Raw genomic sequence first — 18897 nt, forward strand, 5'->3', positions numbered from 1 at the left:
GCCCCTTCCGCCGCCGCGGGGACCCGAGGGGCGGCCGGGCCGGGCCGGGCCGCGCCAGGCTCGCAGGATGCTCCGGTCGCTCTGGAGTTTCCTTAAGAGGCACAAGAAGAAATGCCTCGCCCTTGGCACGTTCCTTGGCGGTGAGTGCCCGGTCGAGGGGCGGGGGCGATGATACGGGGGGAACGCGGCGAGCCCCCTCGGAGCCGGTGCCTGGCCCTCGGAGCCCCCCGCGGCCAGGCGGGCCCCGCGCCGGCTGGAGAGGCTCCGTGCCCCCGGGCCGCGGCCCCTGCCCCGCCTGGGGACACCGGCGTGCTCCCGCCGGGAGAGCCCGGGTGCCAGCAGGACTTTCCCTCGGGACCGGGAGGGAATCTGCGCGTCGTCCCTTAAACCCTAAAAGACGGGAGCTCGGGTTGCCGGGGTGCTCTCACGGCGGGCGATCGCGTTACTTTGAAACAACATTGAAGTGCGCCGAGCGTGGGTGAGACTTGTGTTGCTTTTGGGAGGGAGGCAGAAAACCTCCGCTTTCATATGTAACTTGCGCGTTGAATTGTCAAATATCACAGAATCAATTAGATTGGGGGGGAAAAAAAAAAAAATCATGGTGTGCAGCCTGTGAGCGAACACCACCTTGCCAATTAGACCACGGCACTAGGTGCCACATCCAGTCTTTCCTTAAACACCACCAGGGACGGTGACTCCATCACCTCCCTGGGCAGCCCATTCCAATGTCTAATCGCCGGTTCTGTGAAGAAATTCCTCCTAATGTCATACTTGAACCTCTCCTGGCACATGCTATGACTGTGTGCTCTTGTTCTGTCACTTGTTAACCGGGAGAAGAGACCAAGCCCACCTGACTATAATCTCCTTTCAGGTATTTGTGGAGTGATAAGGCTTCTCCTGAGCCTCCTTTTCTCTAGGTTAAACACCCCCAGCTCCCTCAGCCAGCCACTCTTTGTAGGACATATGCTCCAGACTCTTCAGCAGCTTTGTTGCCCTTCTCTGGACAAATATAGATTAGTTGCAGACACAGAACTTTCACAGAGAGGATTTGCATTAGTTATTCAAGCACTTTCTCCCTTAAGGCTCTTGTTGTACCTGTAGGGTGGTTATGGTCTAGTAAACTCCACCTTCCCTTGAAGTTTTTATTGGGTTGTTTTTAGTTGGAAATGGATTTAAAAGAGCACATTGGATCTGTCTCTCTGTTTAACAGTGAAATGCATAGCTATGCAGCTGGAGAATAGATACTCCTCAAAATGCACAGCTGTGTCTTTGTGCACTCAGTCATCAAATGAACTTACATCCAATGTAAATGACACAGAACTGGAACTTGCCTGAACAGTTGAATGTTCTGAGGGCTACAGGGCATTGCAGTATATTTTGTCATACATTCAAGTGAAGCCCCCTGTGAAAGTGAATTGCATTTACGTCAGGCTTGCCTTGGTTCTTGTGTTGTCTGCATTCTTTCATCATTAATTCCTTCTGCGGTTTTCCAAAGAGTGCCAATTAATCCATGATAATAGGCTGGGTGATGGTTACTGCAGTACTGGTCAGACTGCTCCTCCAGTTCTCCCCCTCGCCTGCAGGTTTTGTGGCTCTGTGAGTGCAGCACTGTCATGTTTACCACCACACTTGCAGCCCACCATGTTAAGTAAACAGATTTACACACCAGGCTGTCACCTGGAACCAGGCTGTCACCTGGTTCTCCTTCCTCTTCTGTGACAGATCTGGCTTCTTTTTCTGCCAAGGTCGGGATTAATAGCACGAGAGATGAAGTTCAAGTTCGGACTTAGATGTTTATTAATCTTATCTATATTACAGTCTCACAAGCCGTGAGTTCTGCAGTACCTCTAGTTAACAAGATGTAAAATTGAGTACCTCTCTATCTCTACAAGGTCTTTTCAAGACCATTTGTGAAATACCACCTAAATTATTTTTACTTTAAACCCAGTAACTAACCACTTAAACTCTGCAATGTGGACTTTATCAAACAATTACAGAAAACCACCCAAACCCAGGAAGAAGAAAGTAAAAAATGAACAAGTAACCTCCACCCCAAAGTCTCCGTCTTGCCTCACATATATTACTATATACCAAAATCTTAAGGTTTCCAGAATCCCAACACCCTTCAACTGTCTGTGTGAGAGTGGTGGATGGACAAATAGGAATAGTAAAAAATCCATTCTCCCAGTTTCAATGCATAAACATGGATCAATCCCCAAGTTGGGAAGCAGATACCTGGGAACTTGTGGCTTTCATAGCCTGAAATCTTAAATTCCTCATGTATAAACTGGTTTCTGCCAGCCTGCAAACCAACCTAACATAACTGAGTTTGCAGTTTTTTCCCTTATGATTGGTGTTGTTTATATACAGCTCAGTGTCATTTTCACTAAAATGCTACTGACTGGATGAAGTGTGCTTAAAATAATAATTATAGATTAAAATAATGTAATTTAAAGAATTACCAAAAAAAACCAAAAAAAACCAAAACAAACAAAAAAAAACACCGTAAAAACAAAGCAACACAAGATGCTCATTCTGTAATAAGCATTTCAACTTCTGACAGAAAATATTAAACTATGATGTCATTTTCAGCAGCATGGATCAATCATCTATTTCTTCAGGCCATGTAGTATTTGAGGACTGTAAAGAATTGGATCTTTATGTATTTGAGACTGAAGTACATCTGGGCTTCCACAAGCAGGTGGACATCATTAGCTGCCAACAGTGGCGACTTTGCACCACGGTATTTTAAGGGATGCAGGGGGTGGAGTGAATTACTGCAGAGTGCTGCTTTATAGCTGTTCAGCTGCTGAATATTGAGTGCTTTGGTCATCTACATAGTTAGGGATCAGACCTTAAAAATACTCCACAAGCTATGGTAATGCCACCACCAGTGAATCAGAACTCTGGGTTCCCTGCTGGGCCCTCCAGAAAATACTGCCAGGTCTTGAAAGATGGAATGCAGCTTTACACACTGCTTTGAATTGAAGACACAATATTTGGAAGTGGCTGAATGATTTAAGGAAAGCATCCAAATCTGCTGATTTAATAGCAAAGCCTGGAATCTGCATTTCTGTGGTGTATTTTTAAGAGCTGCAGGTGCATTTTCCGGGAAGGAGGATATAACAGGGAAAATGGCACATCACAAAATTTATTGATTTTAAGTCCTTAACTGGCACATGGTCAGAGATTAATGTGACTATTTAATGATTCATTAGACAGTATGGAAGAGTTTCTACATTATTACTGGTACAGTATTGTATCAGTGTTGTGATGCTGAATTACTGCACCAAAATCAGAGTTGGTTGGTAACTTTTCCTCCCTTTATTGAAGTGGATTCCATGTGTGTTATCAGTGGCTGTCATTCTTGGTGCAATTTCTCTCAATCCCAACACTACAACAGATTTTACTGCTTATGAAGATACAAATCTCACAAAATAAGAGCTCAAACTGAGGGGAAAAGCAACTGAAAAATACATGTAACTTCCCCTTAACCACAGAGTGGGGCTGAGAAGGCCTCACCTTAGCAAAGACTCTGTACAAACCCTTTCTTTAGAAGTTGTTTCTTTAACAATATAAAATACTCTGCATACTGAAAAGACTTAAATCTCTTCTAGCAAGCAAAATCTAGTGGTCTGGGATCAAACCCACTAGAAATTTGGAAAGTAGAGAGAGAGCATGATGGAGCTGCAAGGACACATCAGGTTCAGGTTCACGTGTCTGTTGGATAGTTTGATTAAAGTAGTTTTTATCTCGGTGCTCAGCATTCAAGGTAGATTTCAGTAAGTATTACAAAATGATTCACCATTGAAATTCTGTCACTGTGGTGGAAGAACAAGCTCAGGGTGTGTCTGCAATGTATGGTTCTGATTTCAGTGGTGCATTAATTATTGCTGAATTTTATCTGTTGCAACCTTTGGCTTGCAGAAAAAGTATTTCAGTTCAGAAATCTCTCTGCTTAGCAGGGAAAGTTGGCTTGTTTTGTGAGTAAGCACAGGGGCACTAAATACATTCTGGTGGGACTCAGTGTTACCAAGGGAATAAGGCTTTAGTGCCTGTATGTTTTAAAGATGGTTTTCAACCGTAACAGAACAATTGTATGTCCCTTGATGCATGGCTTGCTTGAACATAAGGACAGACCACAACTTAGGGAGCTGTTTGTGTCCTGGAAGGATGCAGGCTTCTGTGTGTCAGCACAATTTCTACATAATAAAATTCTTAAAACTGAAATTGTTGTGTCGTCCCCCCTCCCGCCCCCCCCCCCCCTTTTTTTTTTTTTTTCCCTGAGGTAAGTATGGCAGTGAAGGCAAAGGTTACTCAGGGTTGTAAAAGAGATTTCCTTAAAACTTGATGCCTCCTAATTACCTATCCCATTCTTCTGCTCAGCCCTCCATTCCACTTTTGAAGAAAGGAAAGGGCTGAGGGAGAGGAAAGCCACCATTTCTCACATGATGTGAGAAATACCCTACCTCTTGGAAGCTACTAGAGCCTGCAGACTTAGTAAACTTCTTGCATTACTTACATTTAGGTGGGAAGAGACTATACAGTGCTACAGCCAAAGAGGGATATGGAGACAAATTAGAGCATATTTATCTCAAATCAAAGTGTTGCTTCCACAGGATATAGCTGCTGTAGACCCCAGGGTGCTTCCCAGCCGGCAACTAAAGCACCACAGAGCCACTCACTCACCCACACACACACATACACGCCTTCCTTCTCTGGTGGGATGAGGGAGAGAATCAGACCTGACCATTGCCCAGCAGCCCCTGAACAGTGCTCCCTCCTCCTGCTGCATTCCCCTAATTTTACTGCTGAGGTGACATCCTATGATGTGGCATGTCCCTCTGATCTTCTGGGATCAGCTGTCCTGGCTCTTTCCTCCCAGCTCCTTGTGACTCCCAGCCTCCTTGCTGGTAGGGTGCTGTGGTAGGCAGAAAAGGCCTTGGCTTTGTGTGAGCCCTGCTCAGCAATTACAAAAACATCTCTCTATTACCAACACTGTAATTCCCAGCTACTGTGAAGAAGATTAACTCTATCCCAGTCAAATCCAGCACAGACAGCCAGTACATGTGTAAATACATTTCACTTTCTAGATCAGTTGTAAAATAGTATGAGCTGTAGTTTGAGATCCTTACTCAGGTTCCTGTTCTTGAAAGATCTGACATCAGGTGATGTTGTTTTTATCACTCATCTGTTTCTCAACCCCTCCAAATCAGACGTGTTGGGACTATAATATGTTGTATAGTTCACATTTTGATGAAGACAGAAAAAAGTTTCCATAGGAATTATCTCCTGGACAGCCTGACTATTTCTGAATTTTCTTAATTCCTGGCTTTGTGTGAAACATATGGGAAGATTCAGCACGAAGTCCCATCTATACAACTGTTTAGCTAATTAGACATGAGTAAATCTTACTGCTGCAGCTTTTTGCAGACCTCCTATCCCATACTGAGCGGTAAAACTAAGTTATATTAGTTATTATAAAAAGCTGATATTGGCTTTGTATGTTTATAACAAGAAAGTTTTAAAATGTTAGCTTAGTTTTTTACAGGTTTGTTAGCCAACTTGACATCTTAGCAGGTTTCGGATGTGACTTTCTCTGGTTCTGCTTCCAGCTCCACGTGATGATTTTGACTTCTAAGAAGTCTGTATTATTGTCAAGTCCTCTGAATTAATGCACCATATTAATATAGATACACATGGTTGTCCTGAAGAAAAATGCAAACACTCCTGCAAGCCAACCCCCTGGCTGGCAGCTCCTTGAAATGTCTCATAAGCCAGAGACTTGCAGAGGCTCCACTGCTGTTTTCAGGAATGAGTGCAGTGGGCCGAAGTTCATTGTCACGGCTGAGAGCTGAGTTTCACAGGTGCTGTGTCCTCCAGGCGACTTAGAGGCGCTTGCAGTTGGTAACAGAGAGTCTGCTGCTGGCAGCCAGACCTCAAGCTCTCTGTTGTTTGCTGGCTTTGCTTGAGGTGGATGGGTGGGTGGTTCTGTTTTTCCTTTGGTTAACTTCTAATGCATTGTGTTCTAAAGAGGATAATCCTGGATTAAGCAACATCTGTTAACAGTGGGTCAAAGTTATACCTTAGTTCAGGGGAGGGAGGGAGAAATGAGACTTAGTAGCTGGTGTTGTATGGTATTAGACAAGTGTTTTTATCTGGAGACTCCTTGTTAAACCTGGATAACAACTACTGCGACTTTGTACTCTCACAGGCCACAGCAGCTCCGAGTACGGAGTAGGAACGCAGCCTGAACAAGCAGTGTTAAGCAATTTGCTGTCTCAGTCTCAAAGCTGCTGCTCCTGAACATTGCTCCAGGGCCCGCACATGATTCTTTTTGAGCTGTTTGCATGTCTGCTCTGACCTGTCTACATTCAGGGAGGGTCTTTTTTTATATTTAGGACTTTCCTGCTACAAAACCTGGAGTTAACAGGATTTATTTTGGGGTGTAGGGAAAGTAAAAAAAAAGTAGTCATTTGGACAAATCACTGTATGTTAATGTAATGTGAAATATGTAGTGGAGTAAAATGATTGGAAGAATTTTGTGTTCAAGAATTGATCACTAATGCTAAAAAAATTGTTTCTGTTTCAGTAGGTTAGCTGAAAAAAAGATCAGTAACCTGACAGTTGTATTCTAAATAGATTTCTTGGCAGGAATTGGAAACATTTTAGATTAAAATAATCTTGTTAGTGAAGTCTCGTTTTTGTTAACAGTTTAGTGGTAGAATCATATTTTTTGTATATGGACCCATAATATTAAAGTTTGCATCTAATAAAGTGACTATCCCATGTGGCAAATGGGTAGTCTGCCTAAAGGCTGAAGTGAGGGAGAGACTTACACGTTTCAGTTTTATGGTGCTTTTGAGAAATGGAAGTGACTGTGGTTGTTCCAGACTGGTCTGGCTTGTAGTTGCCTATGAGCGAACATAATGCTGGTATGAACACCCAGATTTTTTTTGCAACTATGGACATTGTAGCACAAAGTTGACAAGGCTTTTCAAATGCTGATGATAGCTTTGGGGAATATTTTGGAGGTTTTAATAACCTAAAAAATGTAGCTGAACTCAAAATCTTGGGAAGTTTGAGTTTATTTATGGGGTTTGTGTGTTTGTGTTTTTTGTTTGTTTGTTTGTTTGTTTTTAAAAATAAAATTAGTTTTGAAACTTGCAGCTTTCAGCTACTGTTAAATGCCTCATTTGTTCCAATATTGGCTTCTAAATGTGAAAATTGAACTTTGACGAAAACTTTGTGTTTACAACTTTAGGAAGTACTTTGAGGAAAAAAAATTAAAAATACTTGATTTGTTATTCAGATTTCTTCTGTGTGCTGTTATTGACCTGACAGATTCGGAGCTGGCTCTCTGTAGAGGAGCTTCAGTAACTGAAGCATTAGTCCACATGGTCAGAAGATGATTACCTTGTACAATAGACTTTTCTTGCATGGGTTTATTCCTCCCTAATCTCTGTGCCCCCGCCAAGTGTTTCATGAGAGAACACGGGAAGCACTGGTTACACACCTAGGCAGGAAACTGCTGCTGCCAGTGCATACAGAAGGCAGCAGATGAACCTGACACACAGGAGGTGCTATAAGAAGGCTTGGGTGGAGGGGGAGAAATTCATGGAAAGCAGCCTGCAGTGGGCAAAGGTGCTAAGGATAAGCCTGGAAGGTGTGGTGGTACCTTGAGGAATGGCTTAGAAAAGGGGGCAGAGATGAGAAAAGATGGGAAGAGGGCTGTGGGCAGCCTGGATAGATATCTGAACCCCTGGTGATGTGGGACAAGCAGCTGGGGGAAACTTCAGAGGGATGTATGTTGGAAGGGGTGAAAATGCAAAGCAAAGATTTTTGGCGTGTCTTTATGGAAATGACGATTGATAGTGAGACTGATGGGGGATCGTCAGATCCTCAAGAGAAGAGTGGCTGGAAAGTAGGAACCAGGTGTGGCAAAAAAAGAAGTGCCCCATTGAAACTAAGTCAAGACCCATTGAAACTAAGGTTCTTCCTACAGACGTTTCAGGAATAAATGAAGGAAGTGTTGATCTATAGCATTTTTTCTCATATGTGATCTTGACTTCTGCTAATATTAGAAATATATCTTTTAAAAATTTTAAATTTTTATCCATCTCTAGACCTATGCATTTCTCTATTTGTTTTCTCTATTCTTTGTTTTTCTTACCCTACATTGCTTCTCTTTTTTGTTTCAGTCTCTTGAGTACTGGTTGCCCACATTGCAGTAGAACCAAAAATGTCTTATGTAAATGGCAAGCTACCTCTTTTCAGGAAAATTTCTTCTACTGATTCAGGTTATAAGCCTCAACATTATAATTAATTTTTAAAACATTCTTTCTGAGTATTGCTTTGCCAATAATTATTAAAATACTCAAGACCCCCATATTAAAAAAACAAACAAACAAACCAAAACAAAACCAGAACCCAAAAACCACTATGCATCCTTATGCTTTAAAATCAAATAAAGGGATTAAGGGACCTTTCTCACTTTTTAAAACCACCTTCTAATATGGCTATTTCTCTGTAGGAGTCTATTTACTGGGAAAATATGGGCAGAAGAAAATCAGAGAAATCCAGGAACGAGAGGCAGCTGAGTACATTGCCCAAGCACGAAGGCAGTACCATTTTGAGAGTAATCAGAGGACGTGCAATATGACAGGTAAGATGAGGAAATATGACAGGTAAGATGAGGAAATAGCTACTGTTTTATATAAGGAGGGGGTATTTGGGGATTTATGCTATACATATTGTCGGGATGGAAGAGGAATAAGAAATGTAGGTAAATTCAAAAATTTAATTAAATATTGGTGCATAAATAGAGTTGTTTTGCACATTAAGAGGGTCTGAACAGTAGAGGATTAAAGGGATTTTTGGAGACATCTGAACCCTTACCATCAATAAATGTACAAGTATACATGCAGGCTACAATTTTTTGTCACTTCAGGACCCTTTTGCCTTAAACTGCATGTGGTAATGAGATGTGAAATAGCATTTAGATTCAAACAATACTGAATTTACAGCAGGATTATTTTATTCATTATAGCACATTGTTAGTGAGCTGCATGGAGAGCTTGGTGGGTAATTTTTAATAAGAAGCACATCAGCTCATCAGTTTCTTACGCAATTAGAAGGTACCTGACTAGCCGGAGAGCAAAAAGTGAAAGTACTTTTTCTTACAGCATCAGTCTTAGGATTTTTGGAAAGGAGATGACAGAGAAGAATTTTAACAAATTCCTTGCCATTGTAAATACAGGCCATTCAAAACTATTTTAATTAAACAAATTAGGCAGTATTTTCTTTTTCTGTTGAAATTTGTAATGGCTTCTTGTGTGGCTGTAAGTCCAACCTGTTTACCCTGACCAAATGGTATTTAATTTCCATATTTTCCATTTTGTACTGCTGGGAGTGATCTTGCTTCAAGAACTGGGCTTTTCTTTGCCCTCCTTTATACAAAGTGTCTTATGTTTGGCAGCATGCATTCCTGACAAGATTTTTACATACTTTGTTCTTAGTATTTATCATGTTTTCCTTTTCCTGTTCCTGTCATATAACAGCAGATCAGACATTGTTCTGAAAGTAAAGGATTTTTTCCCACTAGCTTTCTCTCATTTATAACATAACCTTTCTCCAGTTCTCTTGCTGGAAAAAGCAAACCTCGGATCTTTATCTTCTCACTGGGAGAAATGCAGCAGTGTAGGTTTTTGCCAGATTTTCTTCTGGGGAGTTGGAGGCATGTATATGCAGGATGTGAATACACATCTGCAGCTGGAGCCAGTAAAACCACATGGTCACATAAGGGCAGCACTGTGCCCCAGCTCCTGAGAGGCACACAGGTTATTCTCCTTCTGAGCACTCCCTGGGTTTCCTATTTTGCTTGTCCTCCCAGCTTTGCCTGTTGAACAAAGTACATGCTGTACATCCTGTAGCAGCTCTTGAGTGTGAGCTGAGGATGGGTTTATAATGATTTTTTTGTTGTTGTTGATGTTGACAGGTTTTATTGTTTGGTTTTTTTCTTTTAATAACAGTACTGTCAATGCTTCCAACATTGAGGGATGCCTTAATGCATCAGTTAAACTCTGAGAGTCTCACATCTCTTCTTAAAAATAGGTAAGACTGTCTTCAGTGTGTTGAACTTGTTTTGACAGTAAGGTTTTTTCAAATTATATAATGTAGAGAGTATGCAGAATTATGGTTTAGTGTCCCATTGAATCATTAGTCTTAAGGTCTTTTGAAATCACTATGTAAATATTTTGTCACGTTAGGTGTATTTTGATAGGTATGGCTGGCATTTTCCAAAAATTACAGGAAATAATACTTCCTTTAAGGTGCTGCAGTGAGAGCCATGTTTTCTGTTGAAATGGTTATAAGATAGGTAGATAAAAGTACTTGGAGGATCTAGTCCTCTCTTAAACAGAACAGAATATTTTGACTGAGTTGTTGATGTTGTGTTTGTAAAAATGTTTATGTAATCCTACCAAGTTCAGACGTGAGTAGTAGTGGAAAGTATCCAAGATGAGATTGCAAATGCATGTAAGTGATGAGAAGTAATTTTTTAAATTTTATTTTTTGTAGTAGAACAAACAGGGACATGTCATACATTAACAGAAATGCCTCCCTGTCAAAAAACACCTTGGAATTCCTTACGACTGCAGGAACAAATAACCTGTTTTAAAATGCATAAAGTGTATAATAGCATACCTGAAATGTAGATTGCTTGGCATATGGCACAGAGTAAGGGTGTTGTGTAGGCAATTAACACGGGATTTCTGACTCACTCTAGACAGTTTCTAGTTTACTTCCCGCTAGTTTATTTATACAGCTGGAAGTTCAGCTGTCCAGCATTTAATAGGTTACCAATTCATTCACTGCTTTTTTTCAGTCCAAAAACTTCCACAACAGAGCAGCCTGATTTAAAGGGGGAATTGCAGCCTGAATGATGTTTTTATAATAAACTCTGAGTATTTGCAACTGTTATTGAATATTATTTACCCCAAGCAACAAGAATTTGAGAAAGGTTAATTTTAATGGAATTAATGTATTTATCATAATAGAAGTCTTATTCAATGAAAAAATTAAACTGAATGAACAAAAGAGCTTGTGAATCACCAGCTATGTCATCTCAACTGTGCAGGAAATAGTCTGTAATCCTTTGTTCAGTGGTGAAGACGTATAATACCTTAGTTTGTTCTCTGTAGCAAGCATTCTTTTATCAAGATACACCTTCTGTCTCTAAACTGTTTGACCAGTTGAAACAGCATAGGGGTACATTCATGTACCTCTGAGTTCCAACAACCCTTGTGAAAACAGAGATTCAAGGCCCCAGAAAAGGCCACTTTATACCATCAGTGGCTTTTTTTGACTGCATACTGTAGTAACTCAAAACTGATCACATAATTAAGTGTGTAATTGACATCACTAAATGCTACATTCATGCATTAAAGTTTGAATACCTTTTCTATGCCTTTATAGTGTGTTGCTTGTATACTGCTTTCTTGAACGAGGCCTTTCTTGAATGAGATACAGACCTGGGTATGATTTGAATAATTATGGTATCTAAATAAGTTCACCTTAGAGCACTGCTATGTCATTTAACATAATTATTAATTTCCAAGTAAAATATAATTCTTAATATTTCCATTTATTTTTCCCACAGGCCAGCAAACAAGTTAGAAATATGGGAGGATTTAAAGATTATAAGTAAGTGGAAATGAAATATTACATCTGCATAATTATTTAGTGTAGATTTAAAATGTCTTTCACAGCATTTAAAATGAACTTTATACTGGATTGTTGCAGTAGATATGAAGATAGTGTAACACACATGGCAAACCTCCTCTTTACCCCTGCACCCCCAAAACTTTTCATAAAGGAACTTTTCTTAGCCCCATGGGAAGACCAAGGTGAGGAATTGTATTGGCTTTCCTGCTACTCTACTCAATAAACTTCATGAGACCTTTCTGGGCCATCGCAATAAAATGAAACTAGTTTCAGAAATTCTATGCTGGATGTAATAGAAATTCAATCAGAAATGTACGTCTGCCCTTACATGGCCAGCAGTTCCCTCTTTTTGAGCCTGTTGAAGAGAACCACTGTAGCAGTGGTCATGAAGCCTTTGGATCATCTGTTTTTTTTGGCTGGTGGAAAGGAAGAAAAAAGTAAACTGAGATAATTATGCAGTGAAATTCTACCGTTATGTCTTTGCTTCCTTTTGTTTTTTTTCTCCTTTTCATAACACCTTTACAGATCCTACTTTTGATCTGACTTCTTTCTTCCCTTCTGTATCTATTCATGATGCTTCTTCTATACATCCTCATTGCCTACTGGCTGGTAGCAGATTTTAATTTTCCTTCTTTAGATCTTAGCTGCTTCTGTCTTAGGTACCATTTTTGACAAGCTGCAGTCCTGTCTGAATTGCATGGTGAGGGCTAACTAACACAGACTGTATTTCCTGACGTAATGAAGAAAGATGATTTGACAATAAACATTTTCCTTCTGGAACAGCTTGTATGATTTTTATTTTCTCGAAAGAACTTGTGTAATGTGCAAAATTATATTAATATAGGACTTTAAATGGGACACTTTAGATGTAGATCCAGCACATTAGACTCATGACCATCTTGGGTGTGTGTTGTGAAAACATGTTATGACAACCAGTGAGAGAAATGTGACCACATATTTAAAAGTAATCAGCACTTGGGAGTCTTGGAGAGCACTCTCTCTCTCCCCTTGACTCATCCTTATTTCCCTGACTTTGCAGTCGCTCTGTTTTGTGTTCCCAAGGTTTCACACGCAGCATTGTCGCTGTGTACAGCACCTGTATGCTCGTGGTTCTCTTGCGCGTGCAGTTAAACATCATTGGCGGCTACATCTACCTGGATAACGCCGCGCTCAGCAAGAATGGCACAGTAAGTGTCTTGCTTCGGTTTAGAGGTAGGACTTGGGCTTCCTTGGAAGGGAAAGGATTATTTGGTGAGATGAAAAGGGACTTAGGACTGTTGGAATGAAACCAGGGCTCGTTACAAGAGTGGGGTACGTGGAAGCATTACTGGCAGTATGATATATTGATGTCCTTTAATAGCAGCTAAATTTGGATGATGTGGTGATACAGTTGCTTACCTGAATACCAGCAATATTGGAGAATGCCTTTTGTCTGCATTTGTTTTGCTTGAAGAAGGCTGCTTTCTGTCTAAACACCAACATGAAATTATTTCTTTGCTTTGATTTTTTGTCAAGTGGTAATACTGTGTGCAAGATTCAAGATATATAGGTAAAGGTATATATATTATTAGGTCTTCCTAGTACATCCATTAAATTCCTCCAGTTAATTTTTTCTGAGATTAAAGAAGAAAAATGTTGTCTTTGAAATTTTGACTATTTGGTTTAACTCCAAAAGGCCATCTCCCTAAATGTCTGTTGGTGGGGACAAGCAAGGTGGAAGAGCTGATTTTTGTTGATATAGTCTATCACTGCTCAATAAAAATAGATCACTCCCCCAGTAAGCAAGTACCCATTGTAGAGAGTGGGACCTGCAAGTTGCTGAATGGCTCATCTAAAAATAATGGATACAAGCTGATTAGTTCTCATCTGCCCCCCTGTGATAGCTCCTGCTGAGAGGCTGAGAGTCAAGGAACAGCATCTCAAGGCAGGATGGAGAAAAGCTTTCAATAGCAAGGCTAGAGTTGTCTGAGGTAGTACTTCATTTTGTAAAACCTGAAAGCTGTTTTAGAAGGGCGAGATGAGTTTGCTTCCTTTCTGTTAGTTTCTCAGGAGATAAGTGGGTTGACAGGGCCAACTGTGAGGCATTTCATTGGGACAAACAGGAATCCTGTCTTGGTTTCTGAAAACTTCTTTTCTGTCATATAAGCTTTTATAGGGTTTCAGCATAAATAACCTGCTCCACTAGATTTAATTTCTGTTGTGGTAGAGAGTATAGTTTCACCTGCAGTGCAGGTTTTTAAGAGACTTTCCTTTAAGGGAATGAAAAGTGAAAGATTTTTCTGTGCCACTGAAGATGGAAGAGAGATCTGTATAGATCTGAAGAAAAGAATGCCAGAAGACTTATGACAGATCCGGGGGTTGTTGGGCAGGAAGAGTCAGTACAAAGTTGAAGGGAGTGTGGCAATCTGTTTGCTGAAGAGTATTACAAAGATTAAGGAAATGATTTTTTTAATTATTTTTGTATTGTTCTCTACTGTTGACATGTTACAGAACTGTTGGGTTTTTTCCCCCCACAGACACCGCTAGCTCCCCCTGAAGTCCAGCAGCAATATTTATCAAGCATTCAGCACCTTTTAGGAGATGGTATGGTGCTTGTTATGAACTAACTATACTTAAAAATTCTACTTTTTTGGGGGGACTTGAACAAATAATTAGAGTAATTTTTATTTTCTTCCTTTTAGGACTGACTGAGTTAATAACTATTGTTAAACAAGCTGTGCATAAAGTTTTTGGAAGGTAAGAGCCTGTATTTCTCTGTGGTTAGCTTTTAAGTTTTACTGTGATGACTGTTCCCAAAATAAAGAGTTTTATAAGAATTGGGGGGTGGAAAAAGCAGGCATATTGACTTTTTCAAAACAATGCTTTAATTATAGCAGGCTGTGTCTGCCACTGCAAACCCACAGAGCTGATTGGAGTCTTGTTACTTGTAAATATGTTATTGGTAGAAAGAGAAAGCAGCATTACTCATTTTGTAACCAACAATGTAGTCGTTTCCCTTTCCAGTATTTCCCTTAAGCAGACCCTGTCTCTTCTGGAGCTGGAACAGAAACTTAAAGATATCAGGGAAGTAGTGGAACATAAAGATTCGGATCAGATTACATCTTACTCTCCCTTATGTCATTATCTGATGCCAGATGAAGAAAACCCCTTGGCTAGCCAGGTACCCAATTCAATTCCTTTCACCTACCTTTTTTCATTCTGCTTTTTTTTGGGGGGAGGGGGTGAAGGTTTTGGAGAAGGATGGGTGCATAACAGAATTGTAGTACTGCTAGTATTGTTTTTGTTAAAAATCGTACAGTGATCATTTAAAACACAAATTTTAAGGAATCTGATTCACAACAATATTTTCTTTTATATTTGACCTGTACATCTTGACTTAATCCCGTGATACTCAGCTTTTCTATTCCTACTCTTATTCTTATGGTTGCTGATGGCACTTACTAATAGTGTGTCTTTGGTTTTTCTAGGCCTGTGGACTCACAGAAAGAGACATTGCTACAATTAAATTACTGAATGAAACTAGAGATATGCTAGAAAGGTATAGAGAAATATACTGTATTCACATTAAACTCCTCCTCAAAACTATTGTTTGTGTAAGACAATTACTTTCATACAAAAAGCTGACAACTTTTCATTTGAGAAATGTGACCATTCTGCATTAAATTTTTATATTTATCAGGTGTAGGCTGGGATTTTCAAAATTTGTGAGCCCTGAAACTTTTAAAGAAATAATGCTGCCTTAATGAGATACCCAGGATGTCCTTGGCAATCAGACCTATTATCTCTTCCTCACCCCTCTGTAGTTATGTAAGAACAGAGGAGTACTTCTCTTCTGCTAAAGCAGGATAAATTGAGAGTCATTTTATTGGATTTATTTGCTTTGATAAAGTGAACACTAGTTTTGGTTTATTGGAATTTATTTTGAATGCATGGTTTTGAGGGTGGTTGTATGTGTCCTTTAACCAGAGAGCTGGTAAAAGTGAGGCTGCTATAATAAACACAGGATATGAGGGAATTGAGACAAATGTCAAATTATTCTTACAGTTTAGCTGCTACGGATGTGGGGCACTTTAAGTCCCTTCTATGTTATTACTTAGTAAGAAAGAGAAGTGAGGAATGCTTCAGATTTATCTGGGCTTTAGTACTCTTAGGGTAGAGTTCAGGTTGTTGAGGGAGCTGGTGTTTCATGAGGTGGTAGTTGTATTTCTCTGGCTCACACATCCCCCATAAGGGGAAGCACACCTGTAGCACTGAATACTTGCAGGGCTTTTTAGTTTGAAAAAAATAAACCCAGGAATAAAAACTTTTTTTTTCTATTTTTTTCTTTTCAGTCCAGACTTCAGTACAGTTTTAAGCACATGTTTAAATAGAGGGTTCAGTCGACTGCTGGACAATATGGCAGAATTTTTTAGACCTACTGAAAAGGACCTTTCTCAAAACAGCTCTGTACATAGGTAAATGTTTTCTTTTGTTGTGGTTTGCATCTCAGTAATGCTTTGGGTACACAGTGAATTCCAAAAAGGCTCTGGATTTTCCTGCCTTGGAGTTCTTGTGCTGGAAATATTCTGCTTCTCACTCTTCAAGGATCACTGCATTCTCCTCACTTTGGCCAAGTAGGCAGCTAGGAGGATTCATGTTTCCTCCTGCCCATAAAAACACGAGAATTAGGTGAGGTTTTTTCCCACCATCGCTTGCAGACGTAGAAGTAGAGATCAGCCGCCCTGCACCTTCCACTTCTTGCCTGGGTGCAGGCAGAGTGTCTTTGGGGCTGGGGAGGCTTTACCCTCTGGCAGTGGCTCCTGGCAGAGTCCAGCTGCATGAGGCTGTGAGGAGAGCCCTCCCCTGCAGCCCGTGAGCCCCGAGCACCCCAGCCTCCACCACTTACTGTGGCTCCCAGGGAAGGGAGCTGGGCATTGTCCTGGTCCTCCAGTGACAGGGAGCCAAAGCAGCCCTTGGAGCTTTAGGTTTCACTGGTATGCAGATAAAATGCAGTAACATTCAGGATTTTCTACATCCTCCTTGAAATATGTTTAAAAATAGCTTTTATTTTATTTTGAAGTTAACTTTGGTTTTAAGCAGTGTGGTGAGAGCATTACAAATCCAAAAGCTGGGTACGAATCCTTGAAATATTATTTCTCAAATAATAAAATTAAAACCTGGAATGATAGCTGGGTTTATGTTTATTTTAGTAAGTATTGGCTTTCAGAGAGTTATGTTTTAATTTAAATATATACTATTTACATCACTTAAAATACCCCAAAGTCTGTAGTTTGGCTATCTGCCTAAGCCTGGTTTAGTTTGAATAGCATGAAATTGTAGACAGGCACTTCTGTGACTAGTCTACTTCCATCCACATGTAAATACTCTGATTAAACCAAATTCTCTTGCAGAAGAAGCAAGTGTGAAACTGTGCAATAGGAACATGAACTGGAATTGAACTGGTACTTCTCTGTATTAAAGGAAAGCCTCGATATGGAGAAAAACACCTTCATCCATACATTTTAGTTTCACTCGTTTCAATTCTTACTTTTTTAAGTGGTAATTACTTAGAATTCTATAATCACAGTTCAGTGGCTTCATCTGTGTCAGAGCACGTCAATATTTTTTGTTCTTTCCTAGTCTTTCCAGTGTCAGTCTTCCTTTAGCCAAGATAATTCCAATAATAAATGGACAGATTCATTCAGTATGCAGTGAAACACCCAGTCATTTTGTTCAGGTAAGAATCTACCTTATTTACAATATCCCAAGTAAAATCTTGAAATTAACATTGTATATTTCTTTCTAATAATTTGTTTAATTTCAGTGGTTTTAAAAATAAATTGTAATCAATTGCCATAACAAACTTTTTGTCAATTCGTATCTTCCAAAACTACACTGTTTTTCTAGAACTTCTTTCTTCTGCTGAACCTTGCAGAAGCACAAACTTGTCTTGCCTTGGGTCTACTTCCAGGTCTGCTCCTAAACCATTCTAAAGTAAGAAGTTTGAGTTGTGCTTGTGGGAATGCCAGGTGCTTTTTTTTTTAGGAATTCTGTACTACAGCACGGGCAGAATAGTGGGGAATATGTTTGATTAAGGAAGTTTATTTTATACATTTCTTCCAGGACCTGCTGATGATGGAACAAGTGAAAGATTTTGCTGCTAATGTTTATGAAGCTTTTAGTACCCCTCAGCAACTAGAGAAATGACCTGCACATTTTTACAAATGGATGGTGTATTTATAACAAATCCCTGGTGACTACTGATGAGACTTGGGTTAATTTTATAATGGTGTAGGAGTGGCAGAGCAGCAGAAAGAGCACTCTGAGGAAAGTAGGAGTGAGCCCATATTTTCTTCTAACCAAATTATGTTTCACCCATTAAAAATATTCTTGTTGAAAGAAACATAAGTAAAAACATTTCTGTTAAAAAAGTGGTTAAACTCTTTGATAATTCCTTGAGTCTTATTTATTGCATCTAAAAGGCATCTGGTGGCAGTATTACAGCAACTTACTAAAACCCCCCTTTTTTTTTTCCCCTCAGGTATGTTAATTTTGGGAAGAACTAATGGTAGTGATCTAAAAATAACACAGAGCAGCAGAATGAAGTAATACTTTTTTCTTCTTCCCCCAGATTTTTATTTCTATAAAGTAAACCTTTTTCCCCTTAACTTTGCAAGTCTTGCTCCAAAGTCCCTCATTCTTCAGAGGGCCTTTGCCCATGGATGCATGGTCTTCCTGAACAAGCTGGGGGTCTGCTCTCTGTTACTTAATATTAAAGGAATGTGGGTTTTTAGACATTCTCTTGTTTATGCTGTTCAAACAGCTACACTGTACACATTACCTTGTAAATATTTTATCTTAATTTGTATTAATTTTGAGCCCAACTGTCTGTATTGTAATAAAATAATTTAATGTATCATTTGTGTGTGTATTAACAGTACTAGGAGGGAAGAGAATGACCTGGCCACTTACTCAAAATCCTGACTTAGTACTAATTTTGCACTCACCAACATTACTCAGGGAGAATAAACCTTCAGTCTCTACCCTGAAACAAATAATTCATGCTTTTTGTTGTCCTTTGTCTCCTCCTCTTTCCAAGTTCCACCTTGTGTGTCTATCCCTACAAATCATGACACATGCTGAGTTTGGAAATTTTTCAAGTTGGATGCAGTCTATTCTCTGCTTAAAATGTTG

General features: G+C 39.8%; 1 protein-coding gene across 1 annotated transcript; it reads left to right on the top strand.

Annotated features, from left to right (window-relative positions):
- Nucleotides 1-17: 17 nt before the first annotated feature.
- On the top strand, nt 18-18620 carry PEX3 (peroxisomal biogenesis factor 3). Its single transcript, XM_040060404.2, has 12 exons — nt 18-140; nt 8534-8665; nt 10032-10113; nt 11660-11703; nt 12787-12911; nt 14241-14307; nt 14406-14460; nt 14728-14884; nt 15192-15262; nt 16056-16178; nt 17344-17440; nt 17827-18620. The coding sequence occupies exons 1-12, from the start codon at nt 68-70 to the stop codon at nt 17908-17910; spliced, it is 1110 nt and encodes a 369-aa protein (XP_039916338.1). The 5' UTR covers nt 18-67; the 3' UTR covers nt 17911-18620.
- Nucleotides 18621-18897: the final 277 nt, after the last annotated feature.

This window comes from Hirundo rustica, chromosome 3 (genome assembly GCF_015227805.2).
Source record: "Hirundo rustica isolate bHirRus1 chromosome 3, bHirRus1.pri.v3, whole genome shotgun sequence".
Taxonomy (NCBI): Eukaryota; Metazoa; Chordata; class Aves; order Passeriformes; family Hirundinidae; genus Hirundo; species Hirundo rustica.

Coding starts and splice junctions, on each gene's coding strand:
- PEX3 (XM_040060404.2), top strand. CDS start 68: ATGCTCCGGTCGCTCTGGAGTTTCCTTAAGAGGCACAAGAAGAAATGC. Junction 141..8,533: donor CCTTGGCACGTTCCTTGGCG/GTGAGTGCCCGG, acceptor ATTTCTCTGTAG/GAGTCTATTTACTGGGAAAA. Junction 10,114..11,659: donor ACATCTCTTCTTAAAAATAG/GTAAGACTGTCT, acceptor TTTTTCCCACAG/GCCAGCAAACAAGTTAGAAA.